The sequence below is a fragment of the Ptychodera flava genome, chromosome 6 (assembly GCF_041260155.1).
Source record: "Ptychodera flava strain L36383 chromosome 6, AS_Pfla_20210202, whole genome shotgun sequence".
NCBI lineage: Eukaryota > Metazoa > Hemichordata > Enteropneusta > Ptychoderidae > Ptychodera > Ptychodera flava.
The window spans coordinates 36,521,729-36,545,287 of record NC_091933.1 but is presented as its reverse complement, the minus strand read 5'-3'; the positions used below and the strand labels follow the sequence as shown (position 1 = coordinate 36,545,287).

Below are 23,559 nucleotides of genomic sequence, written 5' to 3'. Positions count from 1 at the left end.
ATTTGTTATAAAAGCATGTTTTGGCATAACCTGTGTCTGCAGAGCCTGAATGATGGGCTCCATACAGGCTTTGACAGAGACGAGGTAAGCCTCCGGTGAAGCTAGATGTTAAATGGGGTTCTATTCTATGTTACAAGTTCAATTTGTGCTGTTGGATAGCTGTTCTGTTGACATCTAACCGTCATTCAAGAAGGAAAGAAAAATTATCTTGGTAAATACAAGCAGAGGAATAGATATGAAACGTACCTGCGACCTAAGTGTAAAGATTTCCAATTTTTAGAATATAACGAACAAGAATTATATTAAGGTTTATGTTTTTATATTGTAAGTCTATTTAAATTGATATTATTTACATTAATATATTGTAAAATATATTTCAGCTTTTGTCACGACGCAGTGGCCCGAGTATCCTCTTACTATTAAGGAGATTGATCCTGGACCTGGCTGCAATATTGTGTTCTTCAGCAAATCACGATTATTAATTTACCACCCCACCCGTCGGCCATAATTATTGAAAGCTCCCTGATCTCGACCTCCGTTACAGCGTAGTTGAGTGAGTGGCAGTGGGCTATCACGGCCATGGCAGATAATTCAACAACCTGCCGTTATAATCAACGGATTCTCGACAGTGCCTACGGTGGAGTCCACATTTGTTTTCTGTTCCTTCTGTCCCTAGTGCTGTGCATGTATAGATGTTGCTCAGTTCAACGGGACTATTCATCGAAAAAACTGATACCCTATCCAGGACACAAACGGAAGTGGATATTGTCCACTCTCTTGATTTTAGTGTTACTCTGTGGCGTCGGCGAAGGAGTTTTAATAGATCTGGCCTTGACTTCTGTAACTCAACCGCATCTGTATGTACCCCAGTCGTGTGCACTGCTCTGTGGACTAATAAGTTTGGTGTACTATAACTACCTGGAACATTGGAATCGACCTCATTTGACCTGGTTGTTGGTATTGTATTGGCTGTCTGCCATTGCCATTGACAGTGTCAGACTGACCCAGCAAATAGATGAAACTGGTTTTGACCTTTCGATCATGAGACTTGATATTATTTTTGTAAGCATCGTTATATACTCATGCTTACTAATGTTAGAATTCAACGTTTTACGAACAAAGGTAAGATATTCCTATGTAGAATAGAACATTGGGCGCTTGAACTTAAACAGATCCCGGAAGTAATACTGATTTTAACGTTACGGTCAAGTTACACAGTAACCCCGGATCTATGGTCGGATCTCGGGGCCGGCTGTTTTTGACGTCGGACGCTTCATGCCCCCGGTTAATGCCCTCCCCGCCACCGATACCACAGTCGCCTGTCTTCTAAAATTCTCCCCTGCGCCAACAGTTTCTTGCGTGTCCACGCACGTCTACGGTGCGCCTTGGCGCAAAGGAGAATTGTAGAAGACACGAGACTGTGCCGATACCGCAAAGGCCCGATTTGTAGATGATTATGTGGTGATTGAAATTGCAGGGGGATCCGCGAAAAGACTACAGTGATTGCGAAAACACATCAAATTTTGTCTCGCGTCGTCACACACGTGAGCTAATGTCGTAGCGATGTGTGTGTGTGTGTGTGAGTGTGTGTGTCTGTTTGTCTTTCTGTTTACACGATAGCTCAAAAACGGCTATAAAGCGGATTCAAGTCAGATTTGTTATCAGGTACTGTATGCTAATTGCAAAAACTGATTAGATTTTGATTAGTGTGGCTGGCATATTAATGAAGTTATGAACTATCATTTTTTCCATACAATGCTTTCCTATGGAGACAGTAATGACAGTGTCGACATATATAAAAATATCAAAAAATAATACACAAAATTTCATAAAACTTTTCACAGATGACAATCTCAGAACATTTTGATGATTCTTTGAGTATCATGTCGATTATCTTCCCATTTGCATTTTAATGAACTAATATGATTAGTGCTATACCTCCAAAATTCTTAAACCAAAGTTGATGATACCTGCTACAGATATTGATCACATAGATATCTAACTGAACTGAGAAGCATTTGTATATTTAATGAAGTTTTGTAATTAGTCATATAACTCCGAAATAACTGCATCAAATTTAATGAAATCTGCTGCAGATACTGATCCGACAGATATCTGAACATATTGTGAAGCATTTAGTAGTGTGAAGATAATTGGAGATTCATTTGCATATATAATGAACTTTATAATTAGTGATGTAACTGAATTATTACACTAAAGTTGGTGAACCCTGCTACAGATATTGATCTGATAAATATATAATTCTTGCGTGAAGCACTGAACAGTGTCAAGTTAATAAATAGCTCATTTGCATATTTAATTAAGATTTGCAATTAGTCATTTAACTCCGAAATAACTGCATCGAATTTGATGAAATCTGAAGGAGGTACGGATCCGACATATATCTGATCATGTCATGAAGTATTTAAAGTGTTCATTTGCATATTTAATGTACTTTGTAATTAGTGATAATAGCATATAGAGCTCAGCCCTTGGTGTCGCGCAAGGGGTTGAGATTAGGAATTTTATTTGTATTGATTCATGATTATTAATAGTAAAGAATTAAATAGAGTTAATTGTTACTTGCTATATACGTTTGTATGATCACTGTACTCATGAATTTACCCTTTGATTAAAGCAGTTCACAGAACTGCACAAAGTCAGACCCTGCAGGCATATATTTTCTGTGTTATATGTAACAAATGTGGGACATAAATTGGCAATTTTTACCATTATAACAACCTATTGTGTTTCTCAAGGTACGTATTGTGCCATCATCGTTGCAATAGTAACTGCGCTGCCTAAATTTCATTTGCGCGCCGAAAATTAGCGTTCTGTCTAAGCCAAAAATAAATAAATAGATAAATAAATAAATATATAATAAAATAAATAAATAAATTGTGCTGTTTCGATAACATGGTTTTCAAAAATAGGGTAGGTAGGTCGGCAGGAATTTTTTCCAAAATATTTTTATTTTTATTTTTAAGGGGTTCAGTGCGGTCAAACACTGGCAACAATATTTCCAGTTAAAATGTATCACACATATAAAAGGAAAAAAAAACCATAAAAGACATCCTCGTTCAAGCAAAAATCAAATACCAAGCAACGAACGCGTGATTTTACGGTTTTTCCTTTCCTTTTTAACTTCCTTGTTTACGTAGCTATAAAAAGTTTAGGGTCGGTCGGTCGGTCGGTAAAAAATAGGGTAGGTCGGGTTATCGGAACAGCACAATTTTTTTGGTTCGGCCTAAAAACTGCCAATTTTTGCATCAAATTGTTCAAACAGAGGGCACTTTCTAAAGTTCGATCCTAGCAGTCTTTGCGTATATCCTCGTTCATATGGACGACAGTTTTATCTCTTTTTCTATTTTTTTAGGCGTGATAGTAACGATATTTTGTATCAGTGACAAGGCGGATAATAATACTTATATATATATATATATATATATATATATATATATATATATATATATATATATATAATATAATGATACTGTGCACGTTTCGTATTTGTTTATTTAGGAGCACTAAAAAACCCCAAAACATGACGGCGTCCATGAATTCAGCACGGTACACTTCCGGTTACTCGCATAGTATATTATGAACCTGCGCAAGCGTAGTCAGTAAGCCGCTGGCCGACTTTTACTCCGAAGGTACATCATTAAATTGGATGAAACGTGCTACAGATGTTGATCTGCTACATATCTAATTGTCCCATGAAGCATTGAGCAGTATCAAGTTAATAAACAGCTCATTTGCACATTAAATGGAGTTTTGTAACTAGTGATTTAACACCGAGAGTACTGAGCGAAAGTTGATGAAACCTGCTACATACAATGATCTGACAGATATCCGATTGTTCTGTGAAGCGTACTTCTATATCACGTGGTTTACAGCAGGTTCATTACATATATGTAATGAACCTGTTTTAAACCACGTGAGCACATTCATGTCACTGGTGTTACTTTACCTATCGTGTTTGTTCCCAGGCTGAGTAAACGAATGTCAAGGAGTCGTGACCTTTTAATCTTCGCATGTTCTGTGCCCTATTTCTAACATGGCTAGTGTCGCCCTCCCTATAGCGCCCGAACGTGAGAAGCAAGAACAACCGATGTTAAAATGTCACAACCTCTTACACACAGTCTGATTTTCGATAGATTTATTTTAACTCCGATGAACAGGGAACATTCGATATATCTAAGTCGAAACTAGCTATAAAATATCACGTCATATGCTTCTCCGTGCTTCTCCGTAAGCATAGTTTTCTCAACCTTTCTACGTATCCCTCTAAACGATATAAATTCACATTTCAGATTTTCCATTGTTGGTACACTGAGAAGGACTGCCCTGCTGACTTGAAGAAGAAAAAGCTGTTTTACCATTATAAGTACAACAGTCTTTTACAGAGGGTGTTGTTCAGTACGATGAGCTGGCTATTTGCTCTTGGATATAAACGACCACTAGAGATATCTGATCTCGGCTGCGTACCGGAAGATTTTGAATGTAAAAATGTCTACAGGGTATTCGATGATGCATATAGTTCTGAACAGGTATGCAAACATATCAACATTCTGTTCCACGTTTAAGAATTCATTCTCTTGCATTCACAATTTGGGAAATCAAGGGTATGTTTTCTCTAATCACTATACTCAATGCTACCGATATTTGGCTTTAGATCTTGCGACTCACAACAAATTTAAATACACTTTGAGGTAGCAATTTGTATGAAGTAATCAAGTGCCCTGACTGAGAAGAAAGTGAGTGAGAAACTTTCAAGCTTAAACAACATTTCAAATTCAACATTCACGTTTATCATTATATACCTCGATTCATATCACAATGTTTCGCTACGGGAGAAAGCGCCATAACATCGTTGCAATATCTTTTCGCATCACGCCCCTGACCTTGTTGCCCCATTCGCATAAACGTATTGGATTTCCGATATATGATTTCTCTGTGCTCCAACACAGTTAATGTGACTGTAAACAACGCACACGGGCCAAGAGTTGTCGACTGCACTATGACATTGTGGCTAATATTTTTAGCAGTGAATCGCAGAATGAAAATCCAAACAGTAAAAAGGATTTGTTCGGCAACAGCAATCTTGATGGATTGCATACGACTTTTTCGGCCCTTTGTAATTTTGCATAACCTTTCAAAAATCGGTTTTCCCTATGTTTTGTCTCAATACGCCAAAATATATGACTAAAATTTTCTGGAATGCAGGCTGTCACAAGGATCTTCAAAAGTGTGTCTCAGATTTTTTATATCTTGCTTAGCTTTTTTTGGAGCGCAATTTTAAAGAAATCAACTAGGGTTAAGTTCACCCCTCTGGAAGTTTTTCTGGCATACAAATTGTTTTAGAAGGTTTAAAAAAATTCTGAGACATATTTTGGAAGATCTTTATAACAGCTTGCACTCACACAAATTTCAGCTTTATATCTCAAAGCATTGAAACTAAAACATAGGGAAAACCGATTTTTGAAAGTAATGCAAATTACCTGTCACGTGATAGTTATGTAAACAATGGTGACACTATGGTAACCAAAATGTTTCCCTATATCTAGGCTTTCAGAAAATGTATAATTTACAGGGGTTCTGAGCTTATTAACCAGCAGGGAACTGTTAGCTTAAAAAGGTCAATTTCTTGTCTTGGAACCTTAAGCATTTGGTAAAACTGAACTATTTGTATTGTGCAAAAATACGATAAATAAAAAGAAATAAAGGACGGACAGTCAAACTTATTGTTCTTGAGGGCGCAGTGTAGTTTCACGGAGACATATTTTTCAAGTGAGGGCCAATTACCTATTATGCATAGTAAACTCAAAATCTTTAGTGCGACAGAGTAACATCTTGGGGGTAAAACATTTTTCTGACAAGTGCAAAAATTCATTGTGGCGATGGCAGAAGTTAAAAGAAACCCACCATGCAACATCCAAGTTTACGAGCCAGTGTCTCCGAGACAACCCTGCCTGACTTCATGTAACATGGCGAATATGGCTCAAGAGTTGCCACTAGAGCGGGATGATGAAGGCAACTTCACATATCGAATCTACCGTGTAATAGTGCTACGATGTAGTGAATGACTTCATCATTGTAGTTATTTTGTGTGGAATACATGGCGAGACACCGTTGAATCGATAGTGCTGGTCGTGTGACCATGATCCCGAAGAATGATGGTTTTATGTTTGAGTGATTCTGCTTAGCGGTGTTCGGGACAAAATAACGGTCCCTTCATCAGTCGCTCTGTTGTTTTGTATCCCCTCCGTTTGATTGTGTGTTAGTCGTCTTCTCTTTAAGAGAAGCCAGATCGTTATTTAAAGAGTTAGTCACTGTTGACTGATACTGAGGGTCTGCCAATTTTTGACCGATGACGTAAGTCAGTCGAAATTAACATGGAGGTAATAGACGTTACCTCCATGAATTCAACTAGAAACTGCTCAGTGCAACATAGCCATCTCATCAGTTTGCGTAGTTTGTGCACTCATAGTACCGCAACTTCCTCTAATATTTGGGATAACTTCACTTCCGCCGCGGTAAAATGTATTTTGCTGTCTCGAAATGTATTTGTCATCTCAAAAGCAAGTTTGCAATAAACCTGAAACTGCGCCCTCACAAAAAGAGTTATAGGACAATAGAACTCTTTCCCTCGAAGAAGTTGTGCGACTTGAAATTAAATTTAAATGAACTTGTGTAAAAGAAAATTTTCGAAAAAAAGAGACTTCCATGTTATATTAAAGATTCATGCAAAATATTGAAATTTTAGTCTTGGAAAAACTGAAGTTAGCTTTTGAAAATTGACCTTTTCTTCTCTGAAATTAATATTTCAAAGCATTACTCTTCAAAAAACAAATTGGATAGTCTTCATAAATAAACTTGTTCTTATGTATTGAAGCTTTAATTTGTATTATGCAAAAGGAAAACTTAAATATTAAACATCAATCGTTGTCAAGCACAACTTCTTACAAAATACTAAAATATTACTCACGAAAGAACAGAAGTTTTTTGAAGAAGAATTAAAAGTGCTTACTTTGAATAAATTAAGACAAAAGTATGTTAGAGTTGAACCTGCAAAAATCAGAAAGTCGATTACGCCAAAATTAGAGTTGCGTCCACCAGAATTAGAGTTTGTTTTCTTATAAAGAGTTGTGCCCACAAAATTAAAGTTGTACTGCCAAAATTATAAAGTTTAGTCCGTCAAAAATAGTTTTTTTCCCTCATAGTTACAGTTGCATCTGACAAATTTGTTTGTTTGGGGAAAATGAAATCCCATGAATATTAAAGCCATTGTCCAGAAGTTTATATTTAAAAGTAATATAAGTCTACCTTTCTATTTTTTTTACCGATGCTGCCCAGGAAAAAGCGTGGAAGACAAACAGCGTGCCATCTCTGTGGAGAGCTTACCTGAGGGCATACGGATGGAATATTACTCTTGGTGTAACCATCAAGGCGCTGGCAGATTTTTGTATAATAGCCTTCCCCTTGATCATTGGCGGTATCGTGACATATTCGGCTTTGTGGTACTACGATGAAAAAAAAAGCGCAGAGAACGTAAGGAAACTTGCTCATAAGTTTTTACAGTGTATTTCATGTTGAATAATTATTTTAAATCTCAAGTGGCCAATAATCCATCGATGATTCTCATTCCTTGATACAGAATATAAGAATTAATAAAGACTATTTACATTAAGTAAATTTGTTACAGGTTCTCGTATCAAGGTGGGTTAAAATGAGGTGCAAATCTCTCTGGAATGTGTTCCGTAAATCATTTAACACAATTTTTTATGTTCTCGCGCGGTATTCCAAAGACTCAGTATGCCTGCGAGATCATAACGCATATGTGGAAGGCAAGTGTATCTGACAAAACGTACGCATCCACGAAGCCAGTAACCTAAGGAGTCTTTTTGCCAAATCGCTTCAGCTTAAGGAATGTATCATTGTACTAAGTTTGTGGAATTTCTTGTTCCATTGCGATTGCAGTCAATTTCGTGGTTCTAAACATAAGCATACGGAAACAGTACCGTGAAACATATTTCCTCTACACACTAGATTCCCATGATCGACAAAAGTAATTGTGCTCGTCTGAGATGCGCTCGACTGGGAGAAGATTGTCATACTTGATGACCTTCGTACTTCCTCTTTATTTTTTGATAAATTATATTTCCGTAATTTCGAACGTGGTCTCTTCATTACATTTTTTAAGTTTTGGAATAGAAAAAACATGCTTTGTAGAATTATCATCGTTGGCGATAATCTGCTCCAAAACTAACCAATGACTGTTAAAAAAACTTCTTTAGAACAGTCGTATTACATGAAGACAGCGTATTAACACCTAAGTTTGTACGTGAAATTAAAAAAGGGCAACACGAAAAGTAAACATCTTATTCAATTTAATTTTGGAAAAAAATCACTGTTGCACACTTTTGGTCCCTAAAAGCTACATTAGCCGTAAACTTCCGTCACATTCAATGAGATTAACACATAAACATGTATCTTGTCTCATTCAATGAGACCTGGTGTACAGCATTTATCAATTCATTCAATGAGCATCCTGGACAGTAGGGTAAATACCTGTACTTTCTATGGAAGCACATGCCATCTCATTTGGAGATGGAGAGAAGACATCACAGTAGCGACTTCACACACTATAGCCAAGAGAATGTTCACAACAATCGCAGAAGGCTCTCCATTGTCGGCGAGAAAAACTACCTCTGCCATCATTAAGGTAGATGTCGCTCATATTACCCATTTAGTAACCAGGAGCGCGGGTCACAGTCGATCGTGGTTAGCTTAGGTACACCCCTCTGTCCTTTTCCCACCTAATAGTGATCGTGCGCCTTATACTTATCTACAAGCGACGGTGGGCGGGTAAGAAGCGGCGCTCTAATCCGACCCCCTAAGATGATGACGGTCGGTGTCTGTTGGCCACAAAGTATGAGTGAAATAACGGGGAACAGTGATCTCACGCAATCACTTTTGACCATTTGCGAATTTGTGAAATGTTTTAGATTTAGAGATCCTGTAGTGTTGATGTCATGTGATCGCATTGTCGCGTGAAATGCATGTACTTTGATTTGGATTTATTTTCAACAAGCGTTATAACTTAATGAGGCGGGCTTTGTCACCTAAGCACGGTTTTGTCAGATACTCGCCTAACACACTTGTATTTGCAATAGCGATAGAGGAAACCTCCACAACTTAAGTGAAATGATACATTTCTCAGCGATGCAGTTATTAGGCCAGAGGACTTATAATTCTCCAAGTATTGCGCTTTCGTCAGATAAGCCGTAGTCCATTCGACTTTCTTGTTTAATGAATCCATAATGAATGTGAGTGTACGTAACTTGGTGATTTTTCAGGGTTTTAGTGATCTATTCTCAGCAGTCTTGCGAATCTTTCAACTTGCTGGTAGACTTTTTTCCGCATTATGCACGAGACAACGATGGAGCCCTGCCAGCCGCGGACCCCCTGCTGTCTTTATCTTGATTCTCAATAATTTATCAGACCGTGGTCATGAGCTACACAGATATAGCATTTTATTCAGAATACAATGTGGGTATGCCAACAACGCCAGCTAAAGGTAGAATAATTTAGGAGTTCCTTTGACAAAACATTTCAGCGCATGTGCAGTGTTCTGTGTTGTGTTCTTGAGAGTGATTCGCGGAAAGCAAGAATAGTCTGTGTAAATGTTTCACTAACATGTCTGTTCGTCTATCATTAGGTCTGCTACGTTACGGTTAATGAGTTCTTCAACAATGGATTTGTCCTAGCTGCTTGCATGCCAATCGTGGTCATTGCCAGAGCCAGTTTCCTACAATATGGGTGTAATATCACTGATTGGTGTGGTTTGCAAGCCAGAACAGCCTTTCAAGTAAATGAACACTTACAGATTTGAATTCTAGACCCGGTGCTGAAAAATAGTGAATGGCCCGGGCTTCAAGTCACATGAAGATTACCTGATCATTTTTAACACATTTCAGGGGATGTGCCTGTACTTATACGTACTGTGTAAATTAGTTACGTGCTCACTTAGTTTAGATAGGACTTAGTCTGAACTACGTTGATGTTCTGTCACCGATATGTGAAAGTAAGAATTTTGGTAGTTGCAAACCATAAAAATTAACTTAATGGTAGTCATTTGCGCCAATGCTTTGATGGCAACCATAAAATATCGGACTTTGACTCTCCAGCAGCAGCAATATGGGGTGGGCCATTAGATATAAAGGGGGGGGGGGCTTCCTAGAAGACTGACTTTGGAGCAACATATTTACTCCGTGCTTCACTCGGAAATATTGTTTTTCAACAGCAAATTCTTGCAACTGTTTATTACTTCCCTTATACTGTACCAAGATTACTAATGGAAGGCTATAAGTATAAGAAAACATCGTCGATTTTAATCTGTAAACAAATCCCACAACCACTTGTAGTTGTTAAATTTTGTTCTTGGTCATAGGCTGAAAGCAAGTGGCACAAACCAACTCTTGATTTTAAAAACGGCACAATTCGAAGAATGAGTGGAATTATTTGCAAAATGACGCAATTAATCCCTTTCCTAGGGAGAGGTTAGGGGGAGTTTCTCTCCTGATGCAGGAAATTTTGAATGTCACCTACTAAAGTAGAGTCATTTGGTGACCATATTGAGTGTTTTAAACACGCAGTTTTCATCAAGACTAAATATTAAATTTAAAAAAAAATAAAAACTAAAAAAATCCCATTATTACTTGTCGGCGGAGACAAATGAAAATCCCGATTGAAAAAAATTTATATTTGGCGATTTAGATAAGGACACTTCAGTAGCACTCTTTGTTAATGCCAAGAAAAAATGCAGCTTCTGAATATATATGTATATTCTGCAAAAATGCTTTGGGCTTCTAATTTTTCGAAAAGTTCAAATTGAGGGTATGACTATTGGCTATTTATTGTGAAATGCAACTGTCACCGGGAACTTCAGACGTGTATCCTGTAATTGCGTTAAATCATTAAAAACATATCAAAAAGGTCTATTTTAAGACAATGTAATGCACTTTTGTCTAATTACATTGGAAATGTTGTGCTCAAAGCCGCGGGACATTGAAAACAAAGCGTTACGGAAACATTCAATATTGGGTTGGGTGCCGCAACCCTTTTATGTACAACAAATACGTTTGTAGACAAGTCATAATAAGCATGGTACATCATTGCAGAGAACAAGAAGGGACACAGGATATCCAGTGCAGGTTATGTAGACAAGGTTAAATTGAGTAGTCAAGATGTATTCAGGTGTAAGGATGAGGAAATGTAGAGGAAGCAAAACAAATAAATTGAAAGTCCCATGTAATTTAGCTATTTTCTTTTTGCAATTTTCTTAAAATATCAGAAAACATTCCACCTTGACAGAAATATTTTGATTTCTGTTATTAAGCCATACTGCCTTTGAAAATATCAGTTTTCTAATCTTCTAATTTCTAATATATATATATATATATATATATATATATATATATATATATATATATATATATATATATATATATACACGCATGCATACACATACGACGGTCATGTTTGAGTTGCAACTCGAAAATTATTTGTTTGAATCTAAGATAAACACTCATTGGCAATATTTGAACAATTTTCTGTGGTCAAATCTTGGACGTGTTTTCATATAAGTAGCATTTTATTTCAAATCATCTTATGAAAAATTGCAAAAAGGATACAGCTAGTGGAGATTGTATCAAATTAAAAAAAATACTGCATACATGTAAAAATCCCATCAAAGGTGTGAGTTGTAATCGTCATTATAACGGGGCATTAATGAATTGAAATTTAATGAAATAAGATGTCATCAAAATAAGATGACCAAAATGCGTACTCGAAATTAAAGATATCATGAAAGCGGGGCGCCTGGAAATATAAAAGTTGAGCACCAAACGGGTGAAATTTGAAAAGTAGTGACCGAACGTAACTGTCGGGGCTTAATTTTTAACTTCATGTCTACTGACAATCTTTCTTTTCTAAGTTTTCCGTCATCTTTTGCTTGACCTTTCTTCAAAAGTAGCCGCAGTCTTCCAGACCCATCCCCCCGGATATCAAATGGTCCATCCCTAAACTCAGGCGCAAATAAAAACATATGCCAATGAAAGTGATTATTTTGTTGAATTTCTATCGATAATAACCGATGTCTTGCACCTGGTGTGATACTAGGTAAGTCGTGATCAGCATTATTAATGGTTTTGTTCTAATTTCAGGCATATACCTACGAAAAGTCCCTTCGCCTCCCAGCCTCAGCTTTATCGAGTGGCGATATGACTGTTGGACAAGTCACTAATCACATGTCAGTGGACGCTATGGCAATTCTCTGGTGTACTCAGTATCAGATGGGAATCTGGCCGATCCCATTTCTGGTAAGCACCAGGAACATGTTTCGTATTGCTTGTCCGACAACATTGTTAACAATCGATGAACTTTGACAGACACACATCTCGGGATCCGAAGTAGAGTGCCAAACGAAAACAGAAGGAAACTATGAATGCAGCAAAATCATCGGAGGTAACAGTAGAGATAGATAGATATTGTAAGTCATCAGTCGTCGATGACAAACTTTAGTTAATATGCATGTGAAAGGCACCTGACTTTTAAGCTTCTATAAAGCATTATTGCCAAACTTAACTTAACTTGAATAGCACTTTCATAGCCTGACGATAAGATATTTAATTCCTGTAGTCTTACTGGAGCATGTTCACCAATCAACATACAAAGCAAAAAACTAACCAAAACAAAACGGGGTATCGGCCTCGCCAATTTTTCAAGTGAGATCGTCTACTCCAGATAAAACTATTAATGGTATCTGTCTACATTGTATCCATACAAGTATTCCTGTAGTACTTGTTCCGAAACATTTGCTAAGTGTATATTGTGCTCAGCGTACGTTTCTATAGGCCAACAGAGAGATCTATAGACCTGTTAGACTGTGACGCCTTGCACGTGCACTATTGAATAATTTGCCTCGTGAGAATATTTACCTGCAGAATATCATCGCATAAACAATAACAGTGGTGGCTCAGTGTTGTAGGTTTAACATCTGTAATCACACTCCATAGGTCGTCGCAATACTCGCTTTGTTGTACATGGAAATAGGAGTTTCGGCTCTCATCGGGGCATCATTCTTTATTGTTTTCTTGCCAATACAATTTATGGTGTCGGGTAAACTTGCAAGAATTCAAGCCGAAGTACTGGTAAGTACCTGCTTACTGCAGAAAAAAGCAAGAACATAAATAAGTTTCTGACCCTATCTCTGTCTGTCTTTTGTCTGTCTGTTTGCTTGTATGGCTGTCTCTGTCTCTCTGTCTGTCTCTCTGTCTGTCTGTCTCGGGCTCTCCCCTCCCCAATTCTCTCCCCCCCTCTCTCTCTCTCTCTCTCTCTCTCTCTCTCTCTCTCTCTCTCTCTCTCTCTCTCTCTCTCTCTCTCGGACAGCACACACCACGAATAAAATTGTTGCCTGGCCTGAAATGTCTACGCTTTTGGCGATATCTAAATCGCAACTTTATTGACCTTTTAACAGGGTAGCTTTTTTATTTGATTAAGAATCGGTGGACCCTGATCTACATGTAAGTCTACTGATAAATAAATGACGATAATGTATTCTTTCGAACGCAATTCGACGACTATTTTCGAACAAGTATTAGCCGGCTAAGTCATAGGAAGTTCTATTATCGTTCGTGAATTTGATTTTGTTCTTTCGATGAACAATGAAGCCCATTATTACTAGCTTTTAATATCTGTATTCTATTTTCTGCCACCATAGAAAGTTTCCGACAAGAGGTTGAAGAAAATCAACGAGACTCTACAAAGCATGAAGCTTGTCAAATTGTACGGTTGGGAAGTTATGTTTTGCAAGGCAATAGAAGTTGTGAGAGACAAGCAAGTTCAGTCACTAATCAAAATTGGAATCTGCATGAGCGTAATCTGTAAGTGCCCTAACTTGCGTACACATATTCAATATCGATGGAATACCGAGTATGTAAAAGTCCATTGTTGAGACCTTCTATGGGGAGGTCATTTTATTTTGTCATATCTCGATGATAAAAGCATTACGTGAAAACTACGGATTTAGGTCGGGTGAGTAGTTTTTAGATATTTTACGTTCAATATAGGTTTTGACGAAGGCTTGTTCTAAATGCCATTAAGTAACTATAGAATATTGAACTCGCTGTTGTAGAGTGGGTATCGTACGTTGTACGTGAACAATCACGCGTTACTTATTTCAACACTGTTACAATAGCGTAACAGTATACTTTCGTTGTCTTACAGTATCACTGTCCATGCTCACGACAGCAATAGTTTCACTTTTGGTAAGTAAACTTTTAGATTGTGAACCGAAATTTTCGTCGGCATACTCACCCAGAGTCCGTGGACCGGGTGTTCATGAATTGTCATGTTAATAACAAGTTGATACATCATCTGGCTATGCGCGATACCTTTGTTTTGGTCAAGGAATACGTATGGGCATATATCACTTGAAATGTTAAAGAACAGTGTCGCAGCATCTACATAGAGTCAGGTTTGTCCACAAACACTAGAGCAAGAAATAGTTCAAATTTAGGTTTCAATAATATCTGTTTATGCAAGTTTGAGACTTCAGGTACACCAATTTTTGAAATATCTATTATATCTCTCCACTCGCTATCTATTCCTTGTTTGTGTTACATCAGCCTCTCTCTCTCTCTCTCTCTCTCTCTCTCTCTCTCTCTCTCTCTCTCTCCTATATCTGTCACCTCACTCAAAGGCATTTGTTTCATACTCATTCTTGAGTCCAGAACCATTGACACCTGAGAAGGCTTTCGTAGCTCTCGCTTTTTTTTCTCAACTTAACTTGCCGCTAATAGTTTTCGCACAGTCTGTACGGTACGTGGCCGACGCTGTACCTTCGATCAGACGGTTGCGGCAGTTCTTCGACTACAGAGAGATGGGAAGGTCAGAGAACGGACTGCCGCCCCAGACCAGAGGATTTCAAGATATTAATTTGGACGAGGAAGACAGTGATGACGGTGAAAGCATGGTAACATGTATAATTTTGCCCCATATTTCTGTAATATTTCGTTTTCTGCTAAAGTTGATATAGATTCATGCAAATCAAACTGTGCCTCTCATGTCATTGTGTGTACTTCTGGCATCCCGGAGTTTCGATGGCGGATGTATTTTTAAAAGAACCTTCATAAAAAACATACGCCTGTCAACCAAATCTCCTCAAGCTTGTTAAAGGGAAGATCTTCAGTAAGTATGGGAGCATTGCAATAATGAAGGACGAACATGTGTATTTAAAATTTTATGGATTAATTTGACTATCAATCTTTCCCTATTCTGCATTATGACCTCTTCCTTTGGAGATTCCAAAATGGCTGGCCGATCGGGTGAAGCAGCTATTTATAGTTCACCCTAATAAATTTCCCGTCAGCGTGGCTTAAATATATACATTAAGTACTTTCATTCTTAAACGCGACGGTACCTTCTTTCGAGACAAGGCCTAGCGTTGTCATTGCTGGCTTAACAAAATACTTGAATTTTCGTACATGCACTTTTCTTCAGTGAGGTTATGTATCAAGGACTACTCGCCTGTAGAATTGTGGTTCAAATATTTTCTTCATTTTTTCCCGTTCTGTAATATCTGTTGTCAGATTCATGATCGAACGGAACCATTGAAGTCCAACGCGGATGATTATGGTGTCTACTTCAACAAAAACTCGAGAAAGCCTATTTCAAATACAAGGGAAGAAACCGATAGGACTGCCCTTGTGAAAAGTGGTGGCCCTGTAGATTATGGCTCTTTTAAAGAGGAATCATCATTCATAACCGAAAACATTGAATGTTTCCTTCCTGAACATATTGCCTTCCAGGTAAACGCGTTTTAGATCTATATGTTCATTACGTTATGTTATGTTGTTATGTTATGTTATGTTATGTTATATTATGTTATGTTATGTTATGTATGTATGTATGTATGTATGTATGTATGTATGTATGTATGTATGTATGTATGTATGTATGTATGTATGTATGTATGTATGTATGTATGTATGTATGTATGTATGTATGTATGTATGTATGTATGTATGTATGTATGTATGTATGTATGTATGTATGTATGTATGTATGTATGTATGTATGTATGTATGTATGTATGTATGTATGTATGTATGTATGTATGTATGTATGTATGTATTTATGTACGTAAGTACGTACTTTCGTGTGTATGCGTGCGCGTGCATACACGTACGCATGTGTGGGTAATTATGTGTGTACATACGTACGATGACGCTCATAATATTCTGCTGATCACATACATTATTTCGCCAAGTTACATTATCTTTGATATCTTTAGATAACTGGAGGGACTTTCTCTTGGAATTACGAGGGATCATCACCAGCGTTATCAAATATCAATTTATGTGTTCCTTGCGGTAAGACACTAAGCTTAATTATTTAAACACCTTGTCTTGTAATTTATGTAAATTTGCGTGCTGAAATTTCTACATTTGTGTTTTGTTGTGCAAATTGACAAAATGATGAATGGCAAACCTTGTGACATATATGATTATCTTTCATATTGCTGTTTATACAGGATCATTTGTCATTGTAATTGGACTTGTGGGAAGTGGCAAGTCATCGTTGCTTTCCGCTATTTTGGGAGAAATGACTACAGTTAGTGGATCTGTGCAATTCAACAGGTAAATTAAACTTTGAATACTTCTAACAGAGAAATAAAGCTTCATGTTGCTTTTCATTGCAATACGCATATGTGCAAAAAATGAGATACCGGCTGCACGCCTTACCAGGAGAAACTTGTCGAAAAGTGTAGGGAGATACTGGCAGAATATTTTATAGATTAAATAGGAAACTGCAGCAGGGTAGACGTTCGTTGATTTTTTTATCGATGAGGTCAGTTACGTATCATTAAAACACTAAAATGCCATATTTACTAGTCACAGCCTTTCTTCCGATCATAAGTACCCTTAGAAACGAAATGGATACTATTAGACAATAACCCGAATTACGTATAGAGAACACAGTAGATTAAATTTCTCACGTCTCTACTACGCTGGGAGTGTGAGAGGACACTAGTGTGGGATCGATTTGTTCTCATACTTTGCCAGTCGCCTGACCGAAATATATCTCCGTTTGATGAACGCTCATTAGTCTTTTGCTATTCCCGCGCCCAAGCAGCAAGTATCATTTGACGAAATTCGGCGGTACTGTAAAACCTAAATTACAGCGCGGGCAAACGACACATTTCAAAGTGAATGGGTTTGCGCACTCTCCGTTCGAGAAAAAAAAATATGGAGGTTCACCCTTATTTTGCTACTATATTTTCACTACTTTATCCGATTAAATCCATGTTAATTTATTGCAGAGAAAGAAATCGTATCTCCTACGTACCCCAGAAAGCCTGGTTACAGAATGCGACGCTCAGAGACAACATTCTTTTTGGACAAACATTTGACCAGAAGAGGTTGGTCTTTTCTTGTTGCTTGATGCCACTCGTGCTTACTTGTTTATAACAGACTGTCGAGAGAAAAAGCAAATTATTTATGATAAATATCAGGTGTTTATGCACAGAGTAAATACGGGAATGGCAGTCATTTTGAATGTTAAAGGTATACTGTCACCTGTTCCAATTTTGCAACAGTTACCATGGAAAGAGAAAATCTAACCAATCACAGATTTTAAGCGGGTGGCCGCTTTTTCAAAACAGCGCCCCACATGGGGATTTTGAATACTAAGGAACGCCCCTTTTACCAAATATGGGCATATTTAGATTGCAGGTGACTGTATATCTTTAAGTGTCGATGAATATTTTGTGATTTGTTTCCCCAGCACCAATTATTTTACGTTGGCTCCTATTTCCATTCTTGATTTCAGAAGGTAATAGTTAAATATAACAATATGGAAAGTTTAAGCAAAAGTTTCAATTTTGAAGCGAATATTATCTTGAAGCCCACGTTGTATTGATCAGCGTTGGAAACTACGCCCGTCCTCCCGTCCGAGACTGGTAACTTTTCAGTCGGACGGGAGGAAAATTGTACTTCCACGTCCGTGTGTCGGGCTCTCGATAGTAGCCCATACGGCATACCCAGTAATCTCATCGATCATGATCAGCTCCTTCTAGATGTTGTTTTAAACGAAATGTAGTATACCAATATGTCGGACTTCGACGCGCTTATGCTACTGAAACTGTGCAACTGTGTGACGCCGGAATGCAATGCAACCGAGACATGTAAACACGGGTAAACAGGAAGTCGCTCATACTAGTAAATCTCACACTAAGCGAGATTTGCGCGATATCAGCCAGTGCTATAAATATAAAGATATAAAGGAAAGATATAAAGATATAAAGGATATAAAGAAAAATGAGGACAACTCCACACATCGGCTCTACCAAGATTGTTTAGTATTACGATATGGTGAATAAAAGGATCATTGCATTTATTTTGTGTGGAATACATGGCGAGACACCGGTGAATCCATAGTGCCTTGACCCTAGTCATGTGATTTGGGTCCCCGGTAAACCCGTTTGTTGATTGAGTGATTCGTCTTAACGGTGTTTCGGAACCAAAAATGGGGTTCCTTCATCAGTCGCTCTCTTGTTTTGTATCCCATCCGTTTGGTTGTGTGATGAAGTCATCTTCGTCCTCCAGGAGGAGAAGCCAGATTCGTTATTGAGAGAGTTAGCCTATAGTGAGCGATCCGGTGTGTGGTGTCATATTATGTTTAACATGACCCAGCATCGACCGGAGTTTCTGGACGCTTATAAGGATTTTTGTTTTAGGGCATATTATGAGCGTTGCTAGTGCTCGTTATGTTAACAGTAAATGTTGTACTAATCTGTCAACGGTTAGTTTGTTTTAGGCATTTAAATCGATTATCCGAACTTTTAGTTTTGTGTCAATTTTTCCTGGACTTTGTAATAGATTTCGGGTCGATATTGGTGCCTTCTTTCCGGCGTTTGAAAAGCATGTCGTGAAGGGCTGCTTCGAGAAATAAATCTTGTTTCTCTGTGTTTAGCCATTCCCAGGTTTCATGGTTTCGTTAACAATATTTGCTGTAAACGGCCTTTGAAATCGGTATGGTCTGAGGAGAGTATTGGTTTATTTAATTCATGCCGCCAACTTTGATTACTTATATGGCAGCTTTCTCAGTTTTTGATTTTCTTTGCCAGATGATGTTTTCTGTATTGCTCAGCAATCTTTTCAGTTTGGTTGATTGTGGTACCAATTCGATGACAGATTGCATCTTGGTTTTATACGATAAAGTGGCATAAAATGGAGACAAATTTTAAAAAAATGTTTCCCCGTTGTTAAAACCGCTATCGTGAAACCTTTTAACTGTTTGAGCGATAGGGCAAAGTGTGTTTGAATTAACTAATTAATTAATCAGAGTGTTATCAGCATTGTTATTGTAGAAATTTTGTATTCAAGTCCGGATTAGAATTCATTTGAAACAGTGGAATTCAGAACAGTTTGTTTGTAAGATCATAGTTAATACTCATGTTGAAAATAAAGTTGTTTACAGTTGAAGTACATAATGGTTTTGTGTTTTTTGAATGAATGGATTTGTCAAAAATTCAGGACAGGCAACTTTCTGGCAGGACAGGCAAGTTTTGAAAGTTACCAGTCCTGATGTCTGGCAAATATTTTGGCCAGTTTCCAACACGTTGTATTGATGTTTACAAATTTACATTATATGTGTGTGCATACATGTACCTTGCTGTACTAAAATACTAATGCTAATATATATATATATATATATATATATATGTGTGTGTGTGTGTGTGTGTGTGTGTGTGTGTGTGTATGTGTGGAATTCCGTCTGCTTGCGTATTGGGGAAAATCTGTGTCCAATATGAATTTATGACGTCCGAGTAACGCTCTTTTAATTGTCAATTTCGATTACAATGCAGATATGATGCTGTCATTCAAGCGTGCGCCCTGCAACCGGACATCGACATTCTTCCGGCTGGTGATATGACTGAGATTGGTGAGAGAGGTATCAACCTCAGTGGAGGACAGAAACAACGAGTCAGTATAGCTAGAGCTATCTACAGCAACACAGATATCGTTATATTGGTAAATGGAATGTTTTTAAACACATTACTCACCAAGCGGTCAATCTAGAAAAGGGAGCGAATCACATTTTTCACAGCAGTTCTCCTCGAAAGATAGGCGTTTGGAAAACTTTTGACGAAACTTTAATTATCCATCCACCAGTCTATTACAATCATAGATGTCCAATAATGTGACTCTGTGTGATTCCTAACTCACAGTGCATTTCTTTATAATGCACTTTGTTTGGTTTTTACAGGATGACCCTTTATCGGCACTTGATGTTCACGTGAGTTCACATCTCCTGGAAAACGGGATCATGGATCTACTTGTTAGACAGGGTAGAACAGTGATGCTCGTCACACACCAGCTACAGTCGCTACAATTCGCAAACAAGGTATTTACCAATAAAATATATATTAGTATAGTATTTCTATCTGTATGTTTATTTGTGTCTTGTCTTGGACTTTGTCTGGAATGTGTCTCTGTGCTCTTTCCTGATCAAGTATATGGATAATGTTCACTAAATTAAACAAGTCCAATTTATATAAAGAAAAACTCATATGTTGACGTACAGAAATAAACTTTGTTTGTTTCATACTTGTAGTCCATAATACACAGAGAGACATGTATAACACTTTGTTTTCTATGTGTTTAAAGCTCCCGTGGATGTGATAAGTATTTGTTATTATAATTATTATCATAATTATTATAATTATTATTAATCTTTATTTAAACTCGATAACTCCATAGTTGAAACACCTCTTTTCATGAAGGTGTAATAGACAAAAGAAAATTATATTACAGCACCAACTAGAAAACATAAAAAACACAGAAGTACAAATATAAAAAAAAAACTACGAAGAGTTTTGTTTAGTTTTTTTTTTTTTTTTTTTTTGGAAATGCCATGTCTTGTCTCGCTAAAGACAATACCAGATGTTCAACCTGTTGACATTGCCTGTTTGATTGGTTGATTAATATCTAATGTTATTGTTGAAAAGTGAAATCGGACCCCGACTAGAATTCACTTGTAAACGATGAATCGCATTTTGTGTACAAAATGCTTCATGTTGCCCGTGTAACACGTAAACGCGACCTTGTCCATACCGACGAAACAATGCCATGTTTAAATTCCCCATTTACAAATTAATGAGCGTATAAAAATTACCATTCAAACAGGTCGTTCTAATGGATAACGGGAAGATAGTGCGAGAAGGTGACTTGAACGAAATAAAGAAACATGACCGGGAAATGTTCGTTGCATGGGAAACGAGTTTACGTACGCTTTCAGAGTCTGACAGGGAAACCGATACAGAAGATGAACGCATTCTTAGCACAGGAGAGGAGCGACTTAAACTTGAGAAAGATGTATCAAAAGAAGAAAAACGGGAAAAGGGATTGAGAAAAGGTAACTTACCGTACCCGGGTCCAGTGTAGAGGAATTTCTAGAGTATAAAATAGATCACAATCGATGTGATACCAGATATCATATTACGAGACTAAACAACGAGATAAAAACGAACAAACAACTGAAAACGCACATTTTCTCTAGAGCGTACACTGTGGTTAAGCCATATAGCGTCATAGAGCAAAACACTTTTTTTTGATTTTGGCGTTGTATAAACTTTACTAATTAATTGAATGATTGATTGAGTGCCATATTTGATTGGTATACAAACTTCTGTTTTGGCATCACGGGCTTTTGATCAGATTTGAGTGTCCGCATGTCGTTTTAACGGGTACTTTTGCTCAACTTTCAAGAAACAAACGATCGAATGAAAACTCAAAACGATACTGTGTTCTCTTGTCTTGTGTGAAATAAAATGAAAATCGAACGATTACTATTGCCAGTCTACTGAGAAAACGTACTTTCTGAGATCCCGGAATACTCCAAATATTATCTAGGGGATGTTCCTTGCAAAGTTGATGTTATCTATCCATGTACGGCCTCAAACTAAGCAACTATTCAGGATATCTATAGGGGACTATCTTCGGGTCATTTAGCATTATTGTATTGCATGAGTCCGCCCATTTATGGTATTTTTGTCCAAAAAGTGACCCATTCGGTTTGCACATACTCGAAAATTTTTCAATAGGAGTCTTCCTTCGGCCTGCCATGCTGTACCATTTCAGGTTCCGTCGGCACGCTGATTGAAAAGGAAGAGAGACTGACAGGCTCGGTTTCATGGAGAGTTTACAGAACATACGCGAAGGCGATCAAGTTCTCACTGGTAACGTTGACTTTGCTGTTGGTGGCTGCACAAGCCGTGGCTTTGCTGGCCTGCAATTTTTGGTTGTCTGCCTGGTCCGAAGCTGGACTCGAGACGATAAACAAGACACAGGTAAACCTGATGACAGCACTGGGTATAAACACAACTCTGTTAGATATAGAGGCACGCTAGGTTTGCATCGAATGTACACTTCTTGTATCTGAACCTTCCTCTATAGGAATCTATATGAGTAATTTTTCTCAGCTGTAATTGTTGTAGGTGTTGTAGGAGTAATGCTGAGAAGTGTTATTGTATAGTTTACGCTGATCATCTTGATATTTCAAAAACAACATTTTTGTGTTACATCGCCAAATAGGAAAACGCCACTGACTTGAACACGTACATGTATTTTACGAATATCATCTCACTTCTTTTCTTTGCGATTTTTCTCTTCGGCCAAGCGTTAATGAAAATCCATGATTCACTTTTAATTTTTTTGTCTCCTCTTTCCGTCACTTTCCCGTTTCACTGTTTTTCTATGGAATGTAATAGTGTTTATTAACTTATTTGTAAATTTTGGAGTGAACAGTATCGCTGGTTCTATTTAAATTTGTTGAAAGATAATGGATTGTTTTTCTGCAGGAAGAAATCGAAGAAGAATCAGTGTATTACCGTCAAGGGTACACGGTCCTGACGCTAACTTTCGCCATTTTCCTCATTGCTGCAGTTTTTGTACAAGTCATGACCTCTATCTTCGCGGCAAAGCGCATTCACTTCGCTCTGCTACGTACTATAATCAATGCTCCAATTAGATTCTTCGACACAACCCCCGTTGGTCGCATCCTTAACCGCTTTTCAAATGACATCCAAATTATCGATCAGGTAGGCACCATTTAAATTATTTGACAACAGAAGCAGTGGAGTGAGAAACAAGTTTTTTTTTCCCAAATTTGTTAGGCAAATTAAGCAAAAGCAAGGAATGTACATCGACGAAAAAGTAGCTATTGAAGGGCAAGAAGCTGTAACTTTGATGACAATTTTACAACTTTTGTTTTGAGTGATAACCACGGTTTCCTTTTTTCACAGCCAAAGAATATTGAAATATGCAGTATTCAGCTCCTCGACTCAGTCAGGAATGTGTAAACTGCATCGTTATTTGTGACATGTGAATTCTGGCCCAAAACTAGAATTTAAATGTAACATGATCGGAACTAATTTGAGATAATTGGATATAGTGAAGTAATGTCGATTAAATCTGCAAATGTAAGCTCATC

At 37.6% G+C, this 23,559-nt stretch overlaps 1 protein-coding gene across 2 annotated transcripts in view; it reads left to right on the top strand.

Annotated features, from left to right (window-relative positions):
* The first annotated feature begins 518 nt into the window (after window positions 1-518).
* The window catches only part of LOC139135641 (ATP-binding cassette sub-family C member 8-like), a 40,755-nt gene continuing 17,714 nt past the window's right edge, over window positions 519-23,559 (top strand). The window contains exons 1-18 of one of the 2 annotated variants that reach the window (XM_070703145.1): window positions 519-1,122; window positions 4,314-4,550; window positions 7,357-7,551; window positions 9,722-9,871; window positions 12,228-12,383; window positions 13,080-13,214; window positions 13,784-13,946; window positions 14,290-14,330; window positions 14,765-15,037; window positions 15,654-15,872; window positions 16,358-16,436; window positions 16,598-16,703; window positions 17,387-17,485; window positions 19,934-20,099; window positions 20,335-20,472; window positions 21,255-21,483; window positions 22,209-22,417; window positions 22,928-23,167. In XM_070703145.1, coding sequence (XP_070559246.1) covers window positions 580-1,122; window positions 4,314-4,550; window positions 7,357-7,551; window positions 9,722-9,871; window positions 12,228-12,383; window positions 13,080-13,214; window positions 13,784-13,946; window positions 14,290-14,330; window positions 14,765-15,037; window positions 15,654-15,872; window positions 16,358-16,436; window positions 16,598-16,703; window positions 17,387-17,485; window positions 19,934-20,099; window positions 20,335-20,472; window positions 21,255-21,483; window positions 22,209-22,417; window positions 22,928-23,167 — 3,378 coding nt within the window. In that variant the 5' untranslated portion in view covers window positions 519-579. The other variant, XM_070703146.1, reaches the window with a different exon arrangement.